Source organism: Ochotona princeps, chromosome 1, assembly GCF_030435755.1.
Source record: "Ochotona princeps isolate mOchPri1 chromosome 1, mOchPri1.hap1, whole genome shotgun sequence".
Classification (NCBI taxonomy): Eukaryota; Metazoa; Chordata; class Mammalia; order Lagomorpha; family Ochotonidae; genus Ochotona; species Ochotona princeps.
In genome coordinates this window covers 109,516,309-109,544,264 of record NC_080832.1, presented here as the reverse complement: position 1 = coordinate 109,544,264, position 27,956 = coordinate 109,516,309, and the positions used below count along the sequence as shown (strand labels likewise).

At 42.4% G+C, this 27,956-nt stretch overlaps 1 protein-coding gene across 4 annotated transcripts in view; it reads right to left on the bottom strand.

Moving 5' to 3' along the window:
• Nucleotides 1-27,956, bottom strand: part of BTBD9 (BTB domain containing 9) — a 452,784-nt gene that overhangs the window by 74,917 nt on the left and 349,911 nt on the right. For all 4 annotated transcript variants that reach the window (XM_058663652.1, XM_058663659.1, XM_058663648.1 and 1 more), the window contains one exon: nucleotides 6,130-6,237. In XM_058663652.1, the coding sequence (XP_058519635.1) occupies nucleotides 6,130-6,237 (108 nt within the window). The remainder of the gene's footprint in view (nucleotides 1-6,129; nucleotides 6,238-27,956) is intronic.

Below are 27,956 nucleotides of genomic sequence, written 5' to 3'. Positions count from 1 at the left end.
GTGCAGTATCCATGAATGATCTTAACCCAAATGAGTCAAACTTCTTTTCAGTCACTCGGGGGAGGGAAGGGGAAACAGCACATGCCACTAGGGAAACAGCCATCATTTCTTCCCAGTGAGAGTCACTGTCACAGCCCATTCAGCTGCCCACAGACAGCTCAGGTAAAAGTAGGTAAGACTCAGCAATGGGCAGGTGTGTTGTGTTGGGACACTCTGGCTTAGCAGTCTCACATCCCCAACAGAAGAAACTAACACTTTGAACAGTTCCATAAGCACACATCCCAGGCTCACAAGGCCCAAGTGCATTCACCACAGCCATCACACTAGGAAAGTGCAGAGCTATGGCTCTCAGGCAGGCATTCACAGACCTCCTGGGCCACATGCAATCTACCATAGGAGGAATAATTTTCATCATAAGCAGTGTTGCTTGATAACACAGATGCCAGCCCATTTTTCTCAGACACTCAGGGGTACAGAGCTCACAAGACAATAGTCAGTATCTTGTGCACAGGTAAAAGGGGTTTCTTGTTCACCCTTTAACCACCTTCCCATCTTCCACAAAAAGAAGGGGATAGAAATCCAAGAAATGGTGTTACCAACTGAGCTAGGAAAGAAAAAAGCAATCTTAGGATCACAGCTGCTGAGCAGGTGTAGGAAACAATCTGCTCAAAATCAACCAGTGGATACTCAGTAAACTCACAGAAGCTTCTGTAACAGAACAGAGAGGCAGCTAGGAACTTCGGAAAAATAAAACCTAGCCAATTTAAAGTTATTTAACATGTGGAATAATTCTGAGCACTTGTAACACAACCACATCTATTTGATGTGAACAGTGCCATTCTTCCAGGAGGGACACTAGCTGACGTCCCCCACGACAAGTCTGATTACGACGTCTGTTGTGAACAATGTTTTACAGAAAATTTTGTGTTGCTAGTGAGTGTCCCTTCTCAAGATCAAATTACAGTTACACACATGGAAGACTTAAGTTGTAAAACGGAAAGTGTCATAAAGCTTTGCCATGTCAACATGGGTGGAGAGCAGACAGAAGATGAAAAGCACAAAGGAAACAACACAAAAGGAAATGCAGAGCTGTTAATTTCTTCATCAACACAGGGAAGTCAGGAAATCCCATCATAACTGATGGCCCAGTACGAAAGGAGGTTTAAGCATGTACAATGTTTAATTTCAAAAGATAAATCCTCAAAATAGCAGAACTAAAAAGAAAAGTGTAACTAATAAGACAAGGTTCAGTTAAGTGAGCTTAACATTTACTTTCTCTGTACCAATGAGTTAGTAAAGGTAATAGATAAATAGGGCTAGGAAATATTACTTACAGTCAAGAAGTTACAGAAACAAAACAAAAAAGATCAAAGGTAGCTTTTTCTGAAGTATGGAACAGAAGACAACAAGGTAGAGATTACTTTTTTACTTATATCCTTCTGTATTATTTCAGTTAATTTTCCATGTGTGTGTTTATAATTTAAAACTGATGCTTAAAAACAGATTTGCAGTTCACCAATTTAACACTGGAGAAAAGGTATGAATGATTGGAAAGGAGGTCTTATGAGATAAGGCTAAAGCGCCCTGGGTATATTATGTGAGCAAAGAAAGGCAAGGGCCTGGTACAATTGCTCAACTTGCTAATCCTTCCCCTGCAAGTGCTGGCATTCCATATGGGCACTGGTTCATGTTTTGGCTGCTCCACTTCCCATCCAGTTTCCTGCTGTGGCCTGGGGAAACAGTGAAAGATGGCCCAAAACACTGGAACCCTGCACCCATATGGGAAACTGAGAAGGAGCTCCTGGCTTCAAATCAGCTTATTAGCTGCAGCCATTGTGGTCATTTAGGGAGTGAACCAAAGAATGGAAGATCTTTCTCTGTCTCTCCTTCTCTCTGTAAATCTGATCTGCCTTTCCACTAAAAATGAAAAAAAAGTTTAAAAAAATCTCAGAAAGTAATTTAAAAATTAATCAACACAATGCAGGATTATCTTCAGGAAAAACAAAAAAAAAGTCCCTTTATCTTGTCAGCAGGACAAGGGACACCCTAAAAGGGACTGAAGAGATATAAAGGCAAACATGTCACCTAAGGACAGATGGCCCAACAGAGCCACCAGAGACCTTCATTTCTAGGAATTCCAAGGAGGGGAGGAAAACTGCTCTCACCTCTGGACTAGGTAGAGTGCCATGAAGAGATATAGTCACAGTCTGGCAGTGTGCGGAAGCAAGTTAAGCTGCTTGCAATTCCCACATTTCAGATCCAAGTGCCAGTTTGAATCTTTGGTCTTCCAAACCAGCTTCCTGCTAAAGTGCCTGGGAAGGCGACAGGAGGGTCCAAGTATTCAGGTCCCTGCTACCATATGAAATCCAAGCGAGTTTCTGACTTTTGGCTTTAACTTTGCCCAGACATGACTGTGGTGGACATTTGGGAAGCGAATCAGCAGTAAAAGCTCAGCTGTGCTGTCTTTTCCTTGCTCCATCCCTTTCCTCTCCTTCTCTATTGTTCTGCCTTTCAAATACACAAATAACTTTAAAAAGAAAAGAAAAAAAAAAGCAGGCAGAGCTGTGATCCTTAAAGATTCCATATACTTTCATTTATAGCATGACTCACATTAATTTCAACAAAGAACAGGATACAATTTTCGAAGCTAATAGAATCCCCTCTTGAGAGTTTCTCTAGCGTCTATTAGTTAAAAAGGAAAAATCTTTCTTCTTTTATTATTTGCATATCTTCTATGTTTCTTAAAGCCAAACTTGAAAGTGGGAGGTACAATTGATTCAGTTTGTGTCTGGAGACACAAAATCACAACCTTTGATTCCACTGTTTCTTAGAGGGTTAACAGGTGCTTGCCCTCTTAATACTACTCTTGTTATTCCAAGATACTACTTACTTGTTAATTTATAAAACACTACTGTAGCATCTAGGTGCTAAAACACAAAATTTAGAACATAAATTATTTAAATCCAACTAACAAGAACAAAAAAGAAAGCAAAAGGGGGGTGAAATGTTGACTTTAAGCTAAGTTATTCTAAGAGAATACTGAATGAGCTTTTGAATAAAAAATTTATCCAGTAACTAAATACAAAATCATCATGACATGTACCTAGGCAATATGCATTAACCAGCTCTTGTTAAAGACCCACATGGTATGGCGTCTTCAGCTGAAGGACATGAAAGAAAGGCAGGGATTACAGCCTACCACACATGAGAAGACAGAGGGAGTGAATGGTAGTGACCAGTAAGACACATAAAAGAGGAAGAGCTTTGAAAAAGTACAGCATCTGACCAGGCAGTTGTACACAAAACAGGCCAAGACTTTGGTAAGACAAATGAGTGGTTATTCATAGGCCTTGGAGTCCTTCTCTTATAGAAAGAATTTAGGACTTCGGAAGTAAGTTACCCACTTCATGAACTCTTTTCAAGATACAGCTTGGTTTGGACCTTTTTAGTTGTGCTATGCTACTAGCACTGGTTCACTCCCCAAATCCCTCTTACAGCTGGGGCTGGCCAAGAGTCTGGAACTCAATCTGAGTCTCCCGCATGAGGAGCAGTGATCCAAGTACTTGAATCACCACTGCTGCTGTGCAGGGTGTACAATCAGCAGGAAGCTGGAACAGCGAGCAGAGCCAGGACGTGAAGCCAGACACTGTGCTAAGGGATTCAGGCATCACAGGTGCTGTCTCAACTGCTCCACTCGATGCCCATCCCAGAGTCTCAGGCTTCAGTCTTAGCTCTATTCCTCAGAAAAGTTACTTAATCTCCTTGGGTCTCATTTTCTCTCTTACAAAAACAAGGATAATATCCCACAAGGTATTTTGTGCTCCGGATAAAATCAGTTAACACACATAAAAGCACTAGACTCCTAGTTAGGAAACAATTGTTAGTTTTCTTATGCTGTGACAAAGATGGTCACAAGATCTGTGCGCCACCCGCAGGTGGCTGTCCAGCCAGGAACAGATGATATTTTTCAGTAACACCAGCATGGAAGGTGGCAGCACCATTAATTCTTCTACTAGCATGTGAGTGAAAGGGATGTACCTGACACTCAGGGCAAGGTTTCTCAGAACCAGAGCAACCCTATTTCTATTCCTTCCCTATTGGCCAGTTAGATGCAAAAGATGCCACAGTGGCCCCACATACTGGAAAGAACCCCAAGAAGAGAGATGGCTAGTCTCCTCATTCACCTCTGGAGGAGTGCCATTTCTCAATCAGGAACACACACAATAATTTGTGGTAAGCTACTGAATGGTGATGCTTACTTGTTGTATTAAGCATTACTGTAAATAATGTAAAATGCTATGAAAATGACTACAATAAAAATGATGACCATGTTAGGCATTACATCAGACAAGCCATTATTAATGCCATGAAATCTTGGCTAAATAAGCATATTTAAAGACATTGACCATCAGAAAAATGCAAACACTACCACAATGACAGGCCATTACACTCCCACTAGGATGGATATGAGCAAAAAGGTAGACAGGGGCTGCACTATGGTTTAGTGGTTAAGCTGCTGCTCAGCACGTGTAAATCCCATATTAGAGCGCCTGGTTCAAGTTTCAGTTCCTCCACTTGCAATCTATTTCTGTGCTAATGTGTACCCTTGGAAGCAGCAGATGACAACTCATGCATGTGGGCTCCTAGCAGTCAGGGGAAGACCCAGACTGAACCTCCGGCTTTTGCCTGGCCTAGCCCTAGAAGCTGTGGTCATCGAGGAATGCAAAGCTTCTTTCTAACAGCGTCTCTGTCCTTCTGCCTTTCACAGAAAATGAAAATTAAATTAAAACTTAAAAAAGATGGACAATAACAAATGCTCATGAGAATGTGGAGAAACTGGAATCTTCATATATTGCTGGTGTATATGCAAAACGGAGTAGAAGCAGAGGCTATATAAAAGTCATCAATTTCACCACAAGGTAAACAACTTTACCATATGACCTGACAATTCTACTCCCAAGCAGAGAATTAAGAGAACTGAAAATTTGTGTTCACCCATAAACGTGTATAGCAACGTTCCTAGCTGCACTATTTGTAATAGACAAAAGGTAGAAGCAATTCAAATGTTTACCAACTGGTAAATGGATAAAGAACATCAAGTACAGAACTTTTGACAGATACTACAACATGGGTGAACCTTGAAAACATTATGTCAAGTGAAAGAAGCCAGGAATAGAAGGTTACATGCCATAAGATTTCACTTCTGTGAAATGTCCAGATATTCAAAGCACAGACAGAACACAGTTTATTAGACGCTGAGGATAGAGTGACTACCAATGGGGAAGAGGTTTCTTTCTGAGGTTTTAAAAATGTTCTGGAACATAAGATAGTAGTGATGGTTTTACAATTTTGTGAATATACTAAGCACCACTGAATTTTACACTTTAAAGGGGTGAATTTTATGGTGTGTTGATTATATTTCAATTTTTAAAGGAAGAAGAAATGTGAGTCATTTGCTCTCTCTTGGCTCCCAGATGGTCTAAGGGCTCAGAGGTCTTTTTATGTACCACGCTCCAGATTTGTGAGAACTCATACAATCCTTCCTCCCAGCTTCTCCTGCAGGATGGTAAGCGCAAATATAACCCCAATGCTGTGTGCATTAAATTCTTCAGTCTGTTTGTTAACAGCCTAAGCTATTGGGCTTTCCTTACTTTAGGTAATGGCTGACACTGAGACAAAGACTTAGCTGACCTTAACAATGATATGAAGGTGGGGAATAAAATAGAATTCCACAGAGTCCCAGAACAGTTATTCAAATGTGTACTGCTTCAACCAAGCTCCCCCTCCCCCTGCAAAAAAAAAAACCACTCTAAAGGGGTAGTGTGGGGTATGAAGAGAGAGTCTGAGAGAAGATGGCATTAAAAAAAAGCATCTTTTTCTAGTTTAGGTACACATTCAGAAGTCCAAATCAAATTAAAATCATAAAATAGAGAAAGTTTGTTAGGTCACATTAAATATATCTCATATAACTACTTAACAATCAAAACTAAAGTAAAGAATGGTTAGATTATTTTCAGTCTCTAAATGAGAACATAATTTGGTCATTCTGTGAATCTTCACTGGATCCACAAAATCCACTGCAAAGGCTGTCTTTTCAACTGGGACAAGTTCCTAAAGGACGCCACTTACTTGCAGGCCACTTTAGTTTTGTCAGCCACCATAGTCCACTGTTGCTGGTTGGTAGAAACCTCAACGTAGTAGCTATAGCTTCGATCATCACAGTCCCAAAGCAACAACCTGAACAAACAGAAAAACATGATTACTATAAAAGTTGTAATTCACTATTCCTCTAGGTTATAGGCCTAGGAAGATTCCTAGATCTACTCTATGCCACTCCTCTCCACAACCTGCTTCGATGGCTCCACCAGACTTTCAGAGCTGGACAAAAAAAGTGAAATCCCAACAGATGGGGTCAGTATGCATTGAGAGCCTTTCACAAGGCGCCCAACCCCAGGAGACCTCTGTCTGCTTGGTGGAAAGATTCTTTAGACTGCTGTAGGAGGTGAAGATGTCCTCACAACCTCCCTTCCTAACTCTGTTCTCTCTTCTCTAATTGTCTGGGCTTACTGTAAGGTTACATCTTTGAGACCACTGCTTGTAGGGGATCTATATTTTCCAACTAGTGACAAGTACTATGGCCCATGGCCTTTATTATGTCGTTTTGGGTTCCTTCTCGTTCTCACCGGAATGTTTGCAAAGCTTTGGTACGATCATCTGATTTGGAGATATAGTCATCCCTCAATATCTGTGGGGGAGTTGGTTCCAGGACACACTAGGACTTTAAAAGTTCATGGATATGGGCTCGGCGGCGTGGCCTAGCGGCTAAAGTCCTCACCTTGAATGCCCCAGGATCCCATATGGGCGTTGGTTCTAATCCCGGCAGCTACACTTCCCATCCAGCTCTCTGCTTGTGGCCTGGGAAAGCAGTCGAGGACGGCCCAATGCATTGGGACACTGCACCCGTGTGGGAGACCCAGAGGAGGTTCCTGGTTCCCGGCTCCGGATCTGTGCGCACCGGCCGTTGCAGTCACTTGGGGAGTGAATCATCGGACGGAAGATCTTCCTGTCTGTCTCTCCTCCTCTCTGTATATCTGACTTTGTAATAAAATAAATAAAATCTTTAAAAAAAAATTCATGGATGCCCAAGTCCTTTACACAGGAGCCTTTAAAAAGTACAAAATACATATTTAAAAACTTATGCATGCAATTTCAAGATAAACTCATCTTTCAATTTTATCCATAAACTTTCTAAAGTACTCTCATATAAATGCTGTAGTATTTGTTTTTGTTTTAAAGATTTATTTATTTATTTGAAAGTCAGCATTGAGGAGAGAAAAACACAGGGAGAGATCTTTTATTTACTGGTTCATTCCATGGATGGCTGCAAGAGTCAGGTTTGGGCAAAGGCCAAAGTCAGAAGCCAGGGACCAGGAGCCTCCTCCAGATCTCCCATATGGGTGCCAGGGACCCAAGGACTTGGGTCATCTTTGGCAACTTTTCCCAGGCCATTAACAAGGAGCTGGACTGGAAGTGCAGCAGCCAGGACACTAACCAGTGCCCGTTATGAAGGCCAACATTACAGGTGGCAGCTTTTATCTGCTACACCACAATGCTGGCTCCTAAATACTGTAGTCTTTGTGTATTACCACTGCACACCTCCTGTACACTTTTATTCCCTCTATTTATTACACCTAAAATGCAATGTAAATGATACATAAATAGTTGTCATATTATGATACTTCAGAAATAATGACTAGAAAAACCTGCACAGATTGAACACAAACTTATTTTTCAAATATTTTCAATCTGTGGTTAATCATAGCCATGGATGTGTAACCCAAAGATACACAGAACCAACTGAACAGGCAAGCTTACATTCACTAGTAAAGCTTTACTATTCATTATTTAGAAATTATCTTGGTTCTATTCTTCTCATTCCCCTTTTCTGGCCAGACAAGAACCCACGTATTGTCTGTATTATTCCGTTTATACAAAGCTCAAAGCAGATAAAATATCTCTTAGTAGTGACAGAAATCACCGAAGTGATTACTTCTGGGGAGGGATTAAGTGGGGAAGGGTAAGAGGAAACCTTTTAGAATATGGAAAACATGCTATTTGATATGAATGATTGTAATACAGATATAGATTCATGTAAGTATTCTTGCATATATAATCACATATGATCATTTATATAAGCTGTTAATTCTATATGTTATTCCATTAATATGAAAAATCAAAGTAAGAATCTGTTCACTGTAGATCAGGACCAGTATTTTTCCTTCTGATGATGAGACATGGAATATACAACATTATTTTCTATGATTTCAACCTTCAAACTACTTCCCAAACAAATTATGGATCTTCCTGTTTTACAGCTGACCACATATATTTACTTCCTCTGCCAGTTACAATGTAGACTGAGCTCCTGGAAGGCATTGCCTATGTCAAACTGATTTTCTGCATCAGGTGCTTGGCACAGCGTCTCACATGGAGCTTATGCTCAGTCAGTGTCTGCTGAGCAAACACATTCCCTGTGACAACACCAATAATGATGTTCACGATAGCCAACACTTCTTTAATTCTTCCTATGTATCAGGCCCTGAGCTATGTGTGCTATACAATCTGTCTTCTTAAATATTTCTGAACATCTTCTTAACAAACACCATTATTCTTATCAAATTATAGATGATAAAATGAAGCTTAAAGTTGTTAAGTCACTCATTTAAATTCATACAGTGAGTGGTAGATACAGGATTCCAACCTATCACGCAGATCCAGAACCCATTTTGTAATTCTGTTGCTAAATGCTTCCATTTTCCTGGTTCATATAGATACATCAGGATTCAAAAGCTGTAACATATTCCAAAGATAGTTGAATCATCACTGTCCCTTAATCTGGCTACTAAAACCAATGAAAATCCCTTGTAGCGGCAGTCAAGTTCAATGTCACCTTTAAAGTTATTACTGAGAATTTGGGTTGCTCCTGTGTCCTGCACCCTCTTTCTTTACTATTTGCCTTTGTTTTGTCTTTAAGATTTGTTTGCTTGAAAGGCAGAGCAATGGAAGGAAGAACAGGGAAAGATCTTTTATTTGTAGGTTCACTCCCCACATAGCTCTAACAGCCACGCCTGGGCCAAGAGCCAGAGACTCCATCCAGGTTTTCCAGGTAGGTGACAAGGACTTAAGTATTTGGGTTACCTTCCACTGCCTTCCCTGGTATATCAGTGAGAAGCTGGCTAGGAAGTAGAGGAATCACCCAGCACCCACTGGTGCTTGTGAGAGCCAGAGTGGGTGCAGAACAGGCTGGGCTAGGTCTCGGCTCCCATTGGGACATGTGAGAGCATCGACCAGGTGTGGTTGGGCTGTAACACCCAACAGCAAGAACTGGATTGAGGGTGGACCAGCTGGGCAAGGCCATGATTCCTGCCAGGACAGGAGGTAGACTAAGTTAGCCTGGGCCAAGGACCCACCGGAGTGCACGAAATCTGCTACTGGGAGAGTTGAAAGAGGAGCTTTGGGAACTCCTTTATCAGAGTGCATTTCCTGCAGATGAGTGCAAGAACCAAGAAAAGGAGGAGTCCAGACCAGGCCAGGTTGCAGTACCTGCTGGCATATGTCTGACTCAGGTCTGGGGTCGGGCTAGGCTAGACCAGCTCATAACACCCACTGAGAACCAAGATGGGGTGCAGGATGGGCCGGGTTGGGCTGCAACACCAGCCAGTTCACATTAGGGCTGGGACTGGGGGCTGACTGCTCTGGGTTGGGCAGCAGCACCCTTCAGCGCAAGCTGGAACAGGGGCAGACTGGGCCAGCCCTGGTTATAGCACCCACCAGCAAATAGTGGGCCGCAGCACCTACTAGCAAATGTGAGACCTGGGAGCAGAGGGGTTGACAGCCTGGTAAGGGAGCAATGAGGACTCCCTTGCTGCGCCACTACTGCTGGTGAGCCTAAGAGCTGGGATGGGGGTAGACCAGGTTGGGCAGGGCTGCAACACCTGTTGGCCTGCACATGAACTGGGTTAGGGAGAAAGCCAGGCTGGGCTAAGTGACTGTATCAACTGGTGTAAGCATGAGCCAGAGTAAGGGCAGGCTCGTTGGGCTTCGTTGCAGCAGCAGCTGGCAAGTGCTAGGACTGGGGCAAGTACTGTCGAACTGGACTGCAGAACCACCTGGAGAGTGCAAGATTCAGGACTGTGACTGGGCCCAGTAGGTAAACTATAGGTACCTCTCTGATAGGCTGCAACTCGCACTGGTGAGTATGAGAACCAAAACCAGGGATGGGCCTGATTGGACAGGCAGTGGCACCCACAGGTATGAGTGTGGACTGGAGGGTGGAGTCGGCTACATTGACTTAGGTTTCAATGTCCAGTGATGTATATGAGATCTGAATGGGATGTGGGACAGGCCAGAGCAGTCCACTGCATATGCTGGCAGGCACAGGAACCAGAGATGGCCCTGGTCCAGTGGGGGTCATTGGGGGCCCCTCTGATTGGGCTGCAATTCCCCCTGCTGTACACGAGGGCCCAGCATGTGGTGGGCAGGGCTAGGCTGGGCTACAGCACCCACTGGCTTATAGAGAAAAGAGGGCAGAACAAATCAGTCAACTACCCCAGAGAAGCTTGGCATCAAATTTCTGGGCAAATGGCAACTTGGAGGTGGACTATGTCAGCCAACTGACCTTGGAGGGATTTCCTCACCTTTAGAGCAGCAATATTAACAGCAGCTCAGAACTAAGGAAACCACTTGAGCAGAATCCTCAGAAAATGTTCTACCAGTGGGATCCTGGGATGGCATTGGGTAGCTGCTCCCCAACCCCAGGTACTGAGGCAGTTGTGGGGCTGGGCATGATTTTTCCTCTTGTATTTCCTCCCACCCTGATGCAGGAAGATGAAAAAGAAAACAAGTAAATAATGGTCTCACTCACTTCCCCTGATCCTTGACTCTTCCCACCCTGATCAACTATGTAAACACCATTAAAAATAAAGTTGTTTTTTTTTTTTTTTTTAATGAAGTAGAAGAGTCAAGACTCAAAGCAGTAATCCAATATGTGATGCTGGCATAGCACTGGCTAAACTTGAGAAACTCAACATCCTTTCCTTGTTTTCAGTTCTAATTCTTTCCACTCTAAATGACTAAATCCACAGTACCTAATATTCTGTTAACTCCTCTTTAAAGTAGAGAAAACCATTAACACGCTTTGCAAAGCATAAATAGATTATGCCAACCAATTCCCTTTAATCCATCTGAGCACTTCATCTCTCAAAATACCCTGATTCAGCTAGAAGGAACTCTTCCCTACTGACCTCAGGTGTCCAATGATTCTACTCCTAGATTATATCAATCTGCCCGAGAACAAAGTGAATCACTTTCCTCATTAGTCATATCTTTGAATTTGCAGACATCTAGTGCTAATTTATATTTGCTTTGACTAACTTCCAAAAATGCCTTTTTTTGCTGCTACGTTTTGATTATAAGCCTTTTAAAAAGATTCTGGATTTTTGTTTTTTTATTTTGTTAGAGATTTATTTAATCTTTATTGAAAGATTTGCAAAAAGAAGGGGGGACAGAGAAAAAAATCTTCCATCTGCTGGTTCACTACCCAAATATATGTAATGGCTGAAGTTCAGCCAATCCCAAGCCAGGAAGTCTCCCAAGTGAGTGCAGGGTCCAAGGCTTTGAGCCAGCCTCCACTGCGCTAGAGGCCATAAGCACGGAGCTGAATGGGAAGTGCAACAGCTGGGACACAAATCAGCATCCATATGAGACCCTAGCACTTGTGAGGGGGTAGATTACCTAACTGAGCCATCGCATTGGGCCCCTGGATCTCTCCTTTATAAAAATTTTTTTTTTCTACTCCAAATACTCTGTTCCTGGTGCATGTTCTATACAAGTTCTGGGCTGAAATTCATAAATACATCAATATAGATTAAAACAAAGAAAAGACTTTGTATGAGTTAAGTTTTTCTCTTCACTTAACAATTCTGGTAATAGGTTTGCTGGGAGGAAATATTAAGACTGAGATTATAAGAGTATGAGTTTATAAGAGTACTTAGGGAAAGACAAGTTTATTATAACTCCCAACCTTAGATAACCACAAGTGATGAGCCAAATGAAAATGATAAGTCCTTTTGAGATAGATTCTAACTAGATCTCAAAATATTCCATGGAAAAAAACCACTTTGAGAATGTGGGACATGGGTAAGATAAAGAAGGAACACCAATTGTGAATACTTCTGGGAGCGATTCTTGGAGTGGTATATGGTGTATATGTTAAATTGTGTAGACTGTGCACTACAGCTCTATATTTTGTTTCAAGGGAAACCATCTTTCAAGCCAATAATTTTTATAATTCCATTAGTTTTCTAACATGTATGCACAGCATATATTGTTCAAGACTTGATTCTTTTGATTGATCTATTATATTTTCAATGATCAAATGCACTTCTGATTCATACGTACTGACTTTACAGTATTTCACTGTACCATAGTCTCCCAATTTGCTTAATCAGACTCTCATTATTGGGTATGTATAGAGTTGATACTGTTTCACTATTAAAATTCTGTAAAGAATTTTCTTAGCTAAATCTATTATTGTTGTCTTTGAATGTTTCTGTAAGTAAAACACTCAGAGCAACTTACATAAACATTTTAAAGCTCTGACACATATTACAAATTGTTGTATACTTCTTTTTCCCTTCACTCCAAACAAAAATCTATACCATTTCATACACTACTAACAGTATATAGCAAAGGCCCATTTACATACGATATCATCAATATTAAAAATACCACCAGGGCTGAGCACAGTATCCTAGCAGCTAACGTTTTTGTCTTGCATGCTCTGGGATCCCATATGGGCACTGGTTCTAATCCCCGCTGTCCCATTTCCCATCCAGCTCCTTGCTTGTGGCCTGGAAAAGCAGTCAAGAATCGCCCAACCCCTTGGGATCCTGCACCTGCATGGGAGACTGGAAGAGGCTCCTGGCTCCTGGCTTCGGATTGGCTTGGCATTGGCTGTTGCAGCCACTTGGGGAATAAACCAGAGGATGGAAGATCTTTCTCTCTGTCTCCTTTTCTCTGTAAATCTGGTTTTCCAATAAAAATAATAAATAAATCTTTAAAAACACCCATCAATTTGATAGTGTTTTGTCACTGAACAGGAACTTTTTTTTGTCATTTTTGGCTATCTTTATATTTTTGTTAATGACTGACAAAAAGTCCTTTATATCTAAGATACATTAATCTACCACTGTCTATCACAGTTTGCAAGCTGAAGATACTGATTTTTATTAGTCTATCAAAATTTTACCTCCCTGATTTCCTCCGGCCTAAATTTTTTCTCCCTGAATATCAGCCAAGAGACATATCCTTTAAACTCTTCTGTTAGGTGTCCCTAGGGCTTGGAAGTGCAGGATCATGGTGACTTCTGAGTGCAAAGGGGAAACAGATGGAGCTCAGGTTATCAAGCCTAGGGCTCAGACTCAAGCATTTTGTGGAGCTTTCCAGCAGGGATTTTAATTCACATCCCACAATGGGTATTTGCTTGGAATTCTGTCTTAACCAGCAATGAAAGCTCCATTGTTAATTTGAATGAATAAAAGCAACTTAGGGGCTAAGTTGCTAAAGGAAAAAAAATGGGCTCAATCTCTTTTATACCTCGGAGAGGAATTCTGTTCTAATAAGGCACAAATGAAAAACCTACCAATTCCTTCTACTTCTTCCCCTGCCTGCAAAGTCTTCTTGTCTTTTTCCTCGCAATCTAGCTGGAAATATTTGCACAGTGAGCTTGGCTAGGACAGACAGTCCCTTTGACCTTAACTGAGATGAGCTCCTTAAACATACCCAGCACATCCACACCTCCATCCATATATCAGAAGCCATTTTCAAAAGAGGCTGAATGCAGGAAGCCACTGGCCAAGATCTGCTGATACTGATCAGGGCTGTGTTTAGTCATTGCCACAAACCTCTCTATTTAATGAGCACTGCATGAAATGCCTGGTGACATTAAACATTGGCTTTTCCATCTTCCCTTATTCTCATTGTGGAGTTTCCCTAAAAGATGTGAAGTGTTGGTTTTTTTTTTTAAAAAAAAAATTGATTAGCAGATGTGATTTTGCTTACATCTTCCATAAATGCTCTGGCTGGCTGCATACCATTGATTACCAGGGGTTCAGTTTACAGCAACTAATTGCTCTCCTTGCTGGTGTTTTGATACGAAATTCAATAGTGAATATGGTTTCAAAACTCTTGTCTTTGCGGCTTGAGTCAGAAGTGACTCCAGGCAAACCCAGTGGACTGAGTTTTCCCTTCTTTAAAATAATTGCTCTCTCATCAGTCTGTGAAGAAAGTTTCCAAATTGTAGCATTCTAATTGGAAAGTCTGCATTATGCATGCGATGACAAACTATGTTGTGCTGAATGGCATTTTTCCCATCCCTTTTTAAAGGGATTAATTCTGTGCCAGATTGTGAACAATGACTGAAGAGTAACACTGAAGAGCAAGAGCTTCTCCACCATACCTTTGAGGCCAGCAGTGAGTGTCTGGCCTATTTCTAACAGTCCAACATTGGGGGAGACATCACAGAAAGGTCTGGCCCCATACTGCTGTTACTGCTAAACTTTTTGTTTTGAGGAAAAGCACCAATCCAGGATAGATGAGCTGTCAGGATACTAGGGGGGTTGTGATGAGCTGTCATTGAACACCTTCTAAATCTCTCAAAGTATTTCTGTCCCCCCCAAAATTAAACAGTAAATTATCTGCTAAACACTTTTAACCTGCTTCACAAATAATAGTCTTATATTCAATAATGTAAAAAAAAATTACTGGGGCTGGTGCCATGGTGCAATAGGCTAAGTCTCTACCTGTAGCACTATCAACCCATATGGGAGCTAGTTTGTGTCTCAGCTGCTCCACTTCAGAGCCCACCTTGCTGCTTAAGGCCTGGGAAAGCAGTGGAGAATGGCTCAAGCCCTTAGTCCACTGCACTCACTTGGGAGACCCAGAAGAAGCTCCTGTCTCCTGGCTTTGGATCAGCTCAGCTATAGCTTTTGAGGCGATTTGCGTAGTGAACTAGCAGATGGAAGATCTGTCCCTCCCTCTCTTTGTAACACTGCCTTTCAAATAAAAATAAAAAACCCTTTTTAATAACAAATTTATTTTTGATGATGTTTACATAGTTGAGAAGGATACACGCTCATGTGGATCACCAATCAGGTAGGAAAGGTCGAGGAATATGGGAAATTGGGGAGGGAAAAAGAGAAGCATAGAGACTTCTCTTGGAAGCCTTCTTCCATAAGTACTATGTGAGTTGGCCACTCTATGTCAACCTAGGGTTCCCAATGAGGAGCATGTTCCAAGGATACTGCTTAAGTGGTTTTGATAGTTTTTTTTTTAAGATTTATTTGTTTTTATTACAAAGTCAGGTATACAGAGAGGAGAAGAGACAGAGAGGAAGATCTTCCATCTGCTGGCTCACTCCTCAAATGGCTCCAATGGCCAGAGATGAGCCAATCTGAAGCCAGGGGTCAGGAGTTTCTTTTGGGTTTCCCACTTGGATGCAGGGTCCCAAGGTTTTGGGCCATCCTCTACACTTTCCCAGGCCCAAGCAGGGAGCTGAATGGGAAGTAGAGCAGCTGGGACACAAACCAGCACTCCATCCATACGGGATCCCAGCACATGCAAGGTGAGGATTTAGCCACTGAGCCATTGTACCAGGCCCCTAACATCTGTACTTCTCCGGGTAGCACATGTACAGTATTTGTGTGCTGATATATCTATACGTTACATACAGCTCCTCTTCTCCAACACCTTTTTCCAGGCCAGCCTCACGATGGACATGGGATTCCACCTGAGCCCCACTGGTCCTGCTGACAAGATGGTGTCTTGGGGAGCTATGTAGTCCTCACCAAGCTAACCAGACTTCCTTTCTTAAAATCTGAGAATTATGTGAGCTTCTAGTTTAATTGACCCTGTTCATTTAAAATCAGATGACCAAAACAAACCATGCATTTTGGGGGCAACCCTCTTTATAATATTGGCACAAAGAAACTGTAGAACTCCCCTGTGGTGAGAAGCAGAGTAGATAGACAGCACGGTCCACCAAGGGGAAGGCTGCCTTGGTCCCCACAGACTTCCTGTCCGCAGCAGGATCAGAACTGCCATGCCGTGAGAAATCTCCCAATCACCTACACAGTCACCATTACACTATGAGGTCCTGCCACCTCTTTTGATTTCTCTTACTTGGAATACATGGGGCCCAAGGTAAACTAGCAGAGTATATTTGATAGAGCTTCAATATGTTTGTCAGAAAAATGGAATTAAAAGGGAAGCTTACTTGGTTGTAAAAAAACAAAAAACAAAAAACAAAAACACAACCTTGCATAGGTTTTTATTTTTTTCCATGATCCATGTTCTATTGACCATGGGGGGAGGGTACGGGGAGGGGTTGGGGGAATCCCAGAGCCTATGAAACTGTGTCACATAATGCAATGTAATTAATAAAAAAAATAATAATAATAAAAAGAAAAAGAAAAAAAAAGGAACTTATTGAAGACCCCTTGGATGTACAGATTTCAAAGTATCCTCCTCCTCCTCGCAAAATTTTGTCTTTCAATTCCATTTTCTGTGAACTTTTGCAGTTCTGTCACATATATTCAGGTGATAAGATAGGCAATGATGGTGTGACAGCTACAGGTCCTGAGATACAATCCGGTTTAAAACAAACAAACAAAACAAAATAAAACAAACAATCTGGGATGGAGAGAAAGCTCTTTCCATTCAAGTATGAATGAAGTTTCCTTGTACAAGCTGAGAGTGGCAGGTGTGCTGTGTGGGCTGGCAAGGCAAAGCAGTGCAGGCTGGGATAGGCTCAGCAGGGTCAGCAGAGCTGCAGGGGGAAGGCTGGGCAGTTTATTGTCTCCTTAGCAGAGACACTGGGAGATGATGATGGGCAGTGACAAGGACAGGAAGAATCCTGGCCATCTCTGGGCTGCTAAGAAGTTAGCAGGACCAGGGAACAGTGCAGGAGACCAATTTCCATGATAAAGAGACTAAGGGTCGTGAGCCAGCAGAAGAGATGCCACAGACAGGACTGAGGAAAGCGGTAGTCCTAAAGGCAGATGTCAGTTCTTACACTGCATTTAGAACTGTCCATTACCCATGATTCTGAATAAGAAGTAGAGAAGCAGACAACATGTTAAGGACACCATTTCCATTTCTGTTGTGGGGAGGCAGGAGGGCACATAGGAACAGCTGCCAGCAGTAACACTGCTTCAGAGCAGCAACTCCACTGGTGAGAACTGGGATTTCCCCCAAGAGGAGCGGGCTCCTTACTGCTGGCAGGCACAAGGCTCGCGTGTGCTGCTTCATTCTCAGGTGAGGAACGAGTCCAGCTGAGCGCAGCTGCTGGAGGACCACAGTCCAAAATGAGATTCGCAGCAGGAGACCGTAGCCAAGTAACCATGTTTCCTCTTGAGTGTGTGAGGCAGACCAGGTGGCTGCCCTGCAGATCCCTGACATGAAGACTCCTGAGGTGCTACTGCCATGGTGACCCTGCCTCTCTGTGGGCCACACCTTTCAGGGCAAAGGGGACACTGTCATCCAATAGCAGGAGGAGGAAATACTGATGAAATGGGTTCCCGGGGAAATGCATTAGGCAGAGACCATCAGACAGTCTTACATTGACTCTTGTTGTTTAATCTCTCCACATAGGAATGTGGAGGGTGAGTTTTCTAAGAAAGGAGGAAAGGAAGACACTGGTTAACACCATTATTTTGCAGCTGGCTGGCTGGCTGGTGTTTTTTCTGTGCTGAGTCACTGAAGCCCCAGGATGAAAAAGTGAGAAGGTGGCAAAGTGTAGATGTGGGCTCCATTGTGCGGGATCATTGAGCAAAGAATGATGTTGGTGCAGGGGCAGGGAGGGTGTGATTCTCCCCAACTCTTAAAATAGACACAGTATTAGGTCTGGCGTGTGGCTCAGTGTGTTAAATCCTCACCTTGCACACACCAGGATCCCATGTGGGTGCTGCTTTGTGTTCTGGCTGCTCCAATTCTGATCCAGCTCTCTGCTTGTGGCCTGAGAAAGCAGTAGGAGGCTACCCCAAAGCCCTGGGACTCTGCATTCATGTGGGAGACCTGGAAGAAACTCCTGGCTTCAGATCAGTTCAGCTCCAGCCTTTGTGCTCACTTGGGGAGTAAACTAGCAGATGGAAGATCTTTCTCTCTGTATCTCATTCTTGCTATAAAATCTATCTTTCCAATAAAAAAATAAATAAATCTTTTTTTTAAAATAGATTCAGTATCATGCAGGCACACTATCCACATCCAGAAAATATTCTGAAGATCAACCTGTGGAATGCTGGAAGTGGCAAAGCTTTCTAAAACTTTGAGACAATACAAACCTCTCAGCTTTTAGCAGCTAACAGAGGCCTTCATTTTGCTTCTTCTAGGGATTAAGTTTTGAATCTCAAATTCTATATAGCAACAGAAAAGTTACCACCATGTTACCAAACACTAACGCTGCAGCTGCAATGTTCCAGATATGAGTGCAGAAGGAACAATGAACAACTAATCACCCGCCTCACACTCACACAGACCTCATAGGTTGCAAAATAATGTTGCATACATTATCACATTAAAATATTTTATAATCATCACATTTCCTGCTTTTAATGCAAATCTATTTTTCTAAATCCATTGGTTAATTTTCCTACATGAACTCAACACTGCCCAAACAATCTTATACAGATTATTCAATCACCTGGAAAACTCCTACTTAACAAATAAGCTTTGGTCCAGGCTTATGATCTATATTTCATATTGCATAGTCCAATTGGATAAAAACTCTTTTATTTTATGCTTTCAATGTGGATATATGAGACAATTCTGTGCAGGCCAAACAGCCCTTGAGAAAAGCTTTCTTAAATTTTTGAAGATGACTATTTCTAATACTGCCCCTTCTTTAAGTAAGATGTTGGTATCAGAAATACCGAGAACTGTTCAAAAGGTCTTATGATATTTCAAAAGTGAAATCTCATTACGTTAGAGATTTTTCGGGTGGAGGCATGGTAAGCAGGTATGCGGCTTTCACAGCTCTTCGCCAGTGTTTAAATTCGGCATCATCAATTCCCTTCTCTGCAGCAAGGCGATCTGCCTTGATCCCAGCAGTTTCCTCATCATGACGCAGATCCACAACCAGTGATATCCGCCTGATTTGGCTCAGCAGCAGGAGCAGAAAAGGCAATGCATGAAGCAGAAATGTCGAGGTCCTGCCCAGACCACAGGGCTTAGCTCACTTTCAGCTTCATTCGCTAGGAAGGCTGTTAGGGGCTGTTGTAATTTAAAAGACAGGATGTGTTTCTTCTGTTAACTGTGTACTTGTGTGAGCTTTGCTGTCACCTGTGATCCATTCTGAGGGACATGAGCTGGGCATGTTTCAGAACTCACTAATCTACAAGTTGAGTATTAAGGATTTTACTTTTTCTCCCTCTTTCTCTCTTTTTTTAAACTATGTGTTTATTAACTTGAAAGGCAGAGTGACAAAAGCGGGGTGGTGGGGGGAGAGGATTCTCCACCTGCTGGTTCAAATGGCTGCCACACGTGGGGATGAGCTGAGCTAAAGCCAGAAGCCAGCAACTCCATTTGAATCTCTCACGTGGGTGACAGAGGTGGAAACATTTGCTGCTTCTCATGCACATCCACAGTGAGCTGTATCTTATTCAGAGCATCCAGAACACAAACGTGCACTCTACAGAGCATGCATGTGGCCCAAGCAACAGCTTAACCGCTTGACTCGCTGTGCCACAATGCCTTCCCCAGGTTTTCCTTCTTGGATCTTCCTCTGCAGAATCTAATAGTCCAGTATGGGCCTTCATCTAGCAAGCTGCGGAATCAACTTATTTGGCTCCAAGCTTCATGCAGAACAAAATGCAACAGCTTCTCCTTTCAGCTTTCAGGGCCAAGTCCACTCAGGAGGAACCACTCGACCATGCTTTTGCAGGACAGGGACCAGCATGGGTCACAGTCTTGGTATTTCAAACGGCCCCCAGCACAGTACTTTACAGATCATAAGCTCCGCTTAATTCAACTGAAGGAAACATCAGGAGCAGGACAAGAGATGATGAGAAAGAGAGAGAATTATGGGTAAACCATTCTTCTCACAATAAACATGTAGCTCAATCTGTTTAATACTTGAACACTTCACAGACTGAATTACGGTTTGGTCCAAGGCTTCCACCTCCAGCCCCCATAGCATTTTGGAGAGTCTGATATAGGAAATAATTCATGAAACATATAACTCTGCTATTTCATGTTGCAGCCTCTTCTCCTGCCCATCCTCTGACCACATGTTAATACATACCTACACGCAAAGAGCCGACAAAGCACCAAGCAGCAGAGCCAAAGAGAAATTTAATAAGCTCCACAGCCCCTTTCTATTCCCTTGGGTCAAGTTTTCATAGGAATCTGTGTCTGTGGGAGAACTCACAATTTAGCTACAGGAAAAATCTTTGTATTCTTTCAACCAAGTGACAAAGGGAGAGAAAGGAAGGGCAAAACAAGGTGGGAAGGCTCAACTCTGAGTATTATAGGCGAGAGGACATTCCAGCAGGGATGAACTACAAGGCAAGCCTGTTTCTGTTCAATCATGTCATCTCTTTATTTTTGTTCTTACCAGATCTCTTCTCTGGTCTCTCTTAAAACAGTCAGGCCCACTCTCTCCCCACCTCTTTCTTTTTCTTATCAGCCTGGCCTTTTTACCTGCATCAGATCTGGGTTTCAACCTTTGCTCCAGCTTTGAATCATCTTCTTTTCCCCACAGGGCACAATCTACAAAGTCCTGGACTCCTGCTGAAAACGGTTTTAAAACACTTGCCCATCCAATTCAGACCCTCACCCTCCCTCAGTGGTACATACTGTGTGAGTGCTGTTTCTTCAAGGTTCTCTCTCTCTCCCATTGCGTTCCTCAAACTGGTATTCATGCTGGTAGCTCTTGTACCAGGAAACCTAGTCTGTCTGCTATGCCTCCTTAATGCAGAAACTTCATTCCACAGTCCCCTGCTAATGATTCTCTTTCATGACTTTTTTTTTTTTTTTGGTGAAGGTTCTCACATGAAAACAACCACTCTCTAAAGCACAAAAATAAAACTATAATACACTGCAAGTGCTACAAAATATAAACACTTAGACTGAGTAGATTATTCTGTCTGTAGGCTAAGGTGTCTGATGAATCATAATCCTCCATGTGGTACCCAATTTACCACTTAAAAAAAAAAAGGAACATTAACGAGAATAATAGCAACATCTTCTTTGCCAGTATATGAAGGTGAAAATTCTGGCTCTGAGTTCTTATAAACAAAAATTAATTAGTGAATTTGATATGTAACTGTGTGATAAAGCTTTTGAAGAATGGGGAGAAGCTGGGAATGGGGAGCAATATTTTAGGTAACTTTGTACTGGCTAGAGGAATAAATGGCTAATTACATTTTTCGGTGGAATTCTTTTGACCACTGGCCACTCAGTTTTGTTGATCCAGGTCTTCAATTGATATCACAAATTTTAATTCAAATGTTTTCAGCTGAACATTAATAACTCAAACTTTCCTTACTGCTAACAGCCATAATTAAACCAAACTGGTATGGGTTACAGGACCAAAGGGTAAGTGGGTAGCTGCCTTTTTCTCTATAGAATCACCTGTATTCTCCTGAGGGCAGGAGGCTGCAGCAAAGGCTCTACTTGGAAGTGGGGAGTAGACTCCCCACTGCAACAGAGGTGTGAGGATTCAGCAGGTCCCATCTCACAGATATTCCCCAGAACTGCAGAGGGGCTGCCCCTCCCTCCCAACTCAGACAAGAGAAAGGCACTCCCTGTTTGGAATGTATTCTGTGAGAGCTGCCTGTTTAGAAATAACCCCCAGATGCCGACATGAATATTCACCAGAGTGTACTGGGCACCGGGGCCAGTCTCCAAGCCATGTCCACTAATCCTTCAAAACGTATTCTAGGCAAGCTACTCCTCTACAGAAAGTAGGCTTTCCAGTGATGGATATTGGATGGCTGAAAGAAGGAAATCTGAGTGAAGGAGTCAGAGAGGAATAAATCATTCCTGCCTAAGGCCCTGCACCAGCTAGGCCTTGCCACACTGACTTGAGCACAGCACGAGGCTTTATTAGATCAGTGTATTCTGGGAATTAAATTCCTTTGTTCTGCTGGCTTCTCTTTCCTCATGGAGAACAAGTATGTGTCTCTCTGATGCCCTATAGCCCATCTGCTGGACCCTTTTTCTTTCTTTAATGCTGGCTGCTAGGACCTTCCTGAGAACACAGCCCTAGTACTCTGCAGGCACCCAATGCACAAGTGCAGGCACATAGCCCTTCTCCCGCTGCACCCCCTTCCGGACACTTCCTGAATCACTGCCCCAGATTCACAGGCAGAAAGTCTGTGAAAGATTAGGAACATTCCTAAGCCAGGGAAGAAACAGTGGGTGGGTGATACATCTGCTTTCTTAGGTTTGCTCACTCTGGCTGTGAATCCCCAAGAGCCCACACAGATGCATGCTGAGGACAGCAGAACATCTATCGAAGTCACATATGAGACTGTTCGATCAACATCTAGGGACTAGGGATATCCCCGAGGGAACCTCCAAGGAGCTGGTGCTCAGCTCTGCTCAGTCTACACCCTAGCAGCCGGCAAGCAAATAGGAACTAAGGGGCTGCCCTGAGCTCCAGGAAGAGGGAGGCTGAGCAGGCAAGAAGGAAATGAGGAGGCTTCAGGAGAACTCCGCAGCAAATGTGGACCCCGCAGGGCTCCACTGAATCCCGGTAAGCTTCTGAGGGATACCCGTGTACTCCCAGGTAACATGGAGCATCAGGAAGAGCACTGCCATTAGAGCTAGGAGCCAGAAGTTCCAACTCAGCCTCTTCCTCTGCAACCACATCCTCTCAGATTCATAATAGGGGAAGAGAGGGGGATGATTTTAATATAGATGACCTGTGGTTCCTGCTAAAAATATATATTTTCTCTTTCATTTATGAAGTAATATATATTTATAATATACACACTAAAATGGATTATACTAATTGCAAAAAAAGAAAACTAAATGTTCAAAAAATATTTTTAATAGCCAAATCTCCTTTACAAACAACCTCTCTGAAGACCCTCATTGCTCATCACAGATAAAGCAGAACGCCGTTGGAGGTCAGGGTTAGGAGCTGAAGCCTCACCTGTCGGGACTTCCTATTGATCCCGCTGGAACCCGCAAGGCTCATGTCCTCCACAACACACAGCAGAAAAAAAAATGGGTCATGATATATATCCTCTCCACAAACCAACTGCTTAATTCCCATATTAATCTTTTTAATATCAGACTTGTAAGTATTATTATTCATGTTGTCTGGAAACCATACAAGGCAAAATAATTTTTCTAACTTTACATTTCCCTACCTCTACCAGCGATGTTAGTCAGAGAGGTAGGTAACTAACTTAACTCATAGCCATAGATGTTGTCTGTGTAAGTGAAAGTTTCCTAGAACACAACCATACTCAGTGGGTCCAGTAGAGTGCCTGCAAGAGGGGTCAAAGGGCTGCAACGCCTGAACCATTTGCGCCCTGTGACTCTATGGAGAAAGCTGGGTGACCTCAGGAATGGACAGAAATATTTACATTTACTGAGCAGTAAAGAATTATGGCTTCAAGGTAAGTACCATGTTGAACTAAGGGCAAGCTTAGCCTAGAAATGTCTAAAATCTCTTCTGCCTGTTGAGTGTTCTGATAGATGTTCCTGCAGTGAATTCCACATGCAGTTTTTGCATTCACAATCCCATCTTCGTTACTGTGACAACTGTACTGACAATTTTTGGCTTGCCTTTCACCCTAAATTTCTAGTGTATTTTCAAAGTGTAAAAGAACTAGAGGAAATGGCACAGAAATAAGTAAGACGCTCCAATTACCTGAAAATTGGAAGTAGATGTTTGACCCAGCAGTTAAGATGCTCACGTGCCAAACTGGAGTAACTGGGCTTGGTCCCTTGGTTCCTGACTCTGGCTGACTCCATGCTCCTGCAGATCCTGGGAGCCAGTAGTGATAGATGAAGTAACTGCACTCCTGCCACCCACATGGGAGAACTCAATTGGGTTCCAGGTTTCCGGCCAAGGACTGGCCCAGTCCCACTCATCACAGGTTTTTGGGAAGTGAACCAGTAGATGAAAGCTCTCACTGTCTGCCTCCCTCAAACTAAATTTTTTAAATTGTGGCCTAGAATTGTGGCATGGCAGGTTAAGCTACAATTGCAATGACCACATCCCTTATTAGAGTTTCTATCCAGCTTCCTGTTATGCATCCCGGAAGGCAAGAAGGTGGGTCCCTGCTACCCCCATGAGAGATCCAGTAGAGTTCTAGGCTCCTGGTTTGGGTCTGGCCTGGCCCTGGCTGTTGTATTAGGGAAGTAAAAAAGTAGACAGAAGATCCCTTCATTTTCTCCTTTTTCTCCTTTCTCTTGCTCTGTCTTTATGTCTTCCTTCTACATCCTCCATATTCATAAGGTGCCGAGAGGTGGGGCAGACATTAGTTCAGTTGTTAAGACTTCCCTTAGGTATCTCCATACGAGTGCCTGGGTTTAGTACTAGCTCTGGCCCCCGACTCCAGCTTCCGGCTAATGTAGACCTTGGGAGACTGTAGTGTTGGCTCAGGCAATGGGGTTCCTGCCACCCACATGGGAGACTTGGATTGTGTTTCCAGCTCCCAGTAAACCAACAGACAGGCTCTCTCTCTCCCCATCTCTTTCTCTAACAGATACATATATTTTAAATTGGCTTTAGACTACCTTCTCACCTTTTTAAAACAGTATCCTCACAAGGGTGCAGAAGCCTAGGCAACTGAGCCATCTTCTGCCAGCCTTCCTGGGATCATTCGTAGGAAGGAAGCCAGGTCAGAAGTGAAACAGTTGAAACTTGAACCAGCATTTGGACATGGGCTTCCAGGATAGTGTCATAAGTGGAAACTGAACCATCTCTGCCACAATGGTGGCCCTTCCCTACTCAAATTAAAGCAAAGCAAACACAGTGTCACCAACCACTATCATGCAGTGCCTCATACTTTCAGTTACTTTTAGGATATCATGAAGAAGTGAAAGAAATAAAGCCAAAAACCAATGTATACAGTCATTGATAAGGCAATTAACTCACTAGTTACAGAGGAAGATAACACCACAGACTAAAGTTAAGTAGACTATGGTGAGCTGTCTGTTGGTTACCAGGAGAAAATGGACTAGTACAGATCTATTCTTTTGTCATGTTTCCAGCCCCATCATGATTACAAAAAGCATTTTAGAAGGTGTTGGCCAGGGCAGTCTGTGACCACAGAATAATGAAAACCTATAGCATGTGATGTTTCCACAGAACTACTCTTAAAAAATCTTTAATGAAACCAATTTTAATTTGCTGACTCTGTTTAATGTGGTCTTTCCAAACAGATCCAACAATCCTTTTGCATTCTTTACCTGTCTTTGAGTGCAGTGTGTACAGCTGGATTGCACTGGTATGAACATAATCATGACAAACCATTCTGCTGTCTTACCAGAAAGGTTGTTATTAACAGTATATTATTTATCAGACTGACCAATTCTTAAGCAATTCTCTACAGAAAATACTTTCTTTATAATAGAGTCCTTACAAACTTCCTAGTAAAGATAGCACTGGTTTATAAGTGGCTTTATTTTTGTTTACCTTGGAGAAGAAATGAATACAGAAGCATTAGATGTAAGGAAAAACATCAACAGGCATTTTACACTGAACATCAGGTGATAAACAGCTGGTACATACCTAAAGGATTCAACAAGATCTTTTACCCTAGACCCTAACCATAGCTTACTGTAAAGTTCTTCAGGAAAGTCTACACCATAAAAGTTCTAGCAAATGAGAAACAAAAAGACACTTTTATTACTAGTAGAATTTTTGCCCAAAAATCCTCATGTGAAGAACATAGGATAAAGGAGCACTCTATTACCAGGTTGGTTATGACTGAAGAACTCCAAACCAAAGCTGGCAGGAGGACTGCTCTGTCCCTTATTTAACACCCAAAACTTACTTTGGTTCTTAACATAGCAATTTAGGGAGGGATTGATTCAATGATGTAGTCTAGTACTACAGAAATAGAGTGAATATGAGAGAGATCACTAACCCTTACTATTGAGATGTCTCTAAGGAAAAAGGGAGTAGGGCTGGTATGGTTGATGTGGCAAAGAGTTAAGTTGTTGCCTACAGTGCCAATATAATATATGAGCACCGGTCTGAGTGCCAGTTACTCCATTTCCAATCCAACTCCTTGTTGATGCACCTGCTAAAGTAGAAGATGGCTCAAGTACCCAGGCCTCTGCCACTCAAGTGGGACACCCAGATGGAGTTCCAAGCTCCTGGCTTCAGCCTGGCTCACTCCTGGCTCTTATAACACTTGGGAAGTGAACCAATAAATATAAATCTTTCTCTCTCTCTCTCCCCACAGGCCTCCCACCCCACCCCAATCTCTCTGTAACTCAGCCTTCAAACACAATTTTTTGAAAGTTCATTAAAATATGTATTAAAATAATAAATCAATAAGAGGATCCATGAGGAGAAAAGAATTGGTCTGCTCACCACTTTGTTGTAAGGACAGACAGAGAAGAGATAAGTGACAAGGGAGAGGTGGGAATAAAGAGGGACGGGCCTCTCTCGGAGTAGGTGTGTTCTGGCCAGTGCCACTTAGGGCCTACTGAGATACAAGAGAAAAGAAGGAGTTGCATTAAACTGCATTGGGTTGCAGTCCTCTGAGAGAACTACAAATCCACCAAACTGACTAGCCTCTCCTTTGGAACTCAAAGCCCTGTCCACAACCATTTTAGGAAGGAGTAAAAACGGATATGGGAAAGACAGAGTAGAAGTATCTGAGCGTTAACTACTCAGATCTAAAGGCTTAGTATTGCTTCAATCACCCTCTTTGGCTGTATTCATTCCAATTGTTCCAAAAGTCAGAAACATTGTCCATAATCCTACAAGGTAGAAAAAAATTAAAAAAAACACAACACTCCTTAATATCTAAGAAGTAGGAGGAAGAAAAGACTGAACTCCAGGTCTTAGAGACTAAAATTATGATTTTTAACATGATCTTTGACATAATTAGCTTGGCATATAGATACAATGAATATGCAGTGAAGTTGCTGATAATGATTTTTAGATGTATGTAAGAATAATTAACTTCCTATAACCTAGTTAGATACACAGGTATTTTGTTTTATCTAAAATGTATGGTTGACAGATTCCATATAGATTGTCAACTTAATGAAGAATCCAGGTATATAAAATATATTTAACTACAATAAAATCAAACCAAATAAAATGTATTCTCTTTTTGATCAATCAGAATATACTTGGAATCTTGCCATGTTTCCTAAATTTCATTATGTGTCTGACTTATCATCATGCTTATGAAGCAGGGGAAACCAGTTATAGAACACTGGCAGATGTCGGTTACCCGAAACCAGACTTCTTTTTCTTAAATCAAAGATACAATCAGCAATGCCTCTCATACTGTAACGAAAGTATATAATAAGTAAGCATGCATGAATTTTTTATGTATAGAACATTTAAGTTGAGAATACTGTAAAATTATGATAGTACTATTTAAAATATGTCCCAAAGCTGTGGGCTCAAAGGGTAGCTTTAAAAAAATAAATGGAGGGGTAGCATTACAGTCCAGCAAGTAAAACTGCTGCTTGAGATGGCATGATTCCACATCAGAGTGCCACTTTGTGTCCCAGTTGTTCTGTTTCCAACAGAGCTTCCTGCTAATGTGTCTGGGGGACAGAGGATGATGGCCTGGGTGACCTGTGTCCCTGCCACCTATGCAGCAGACCAGGATGGAGTTCCTGCCTTAAGATTTTTGCCAAGTCCAGACCTGGCTGTTATAAGCATTTAGGGAAGGAAACCAGCAATT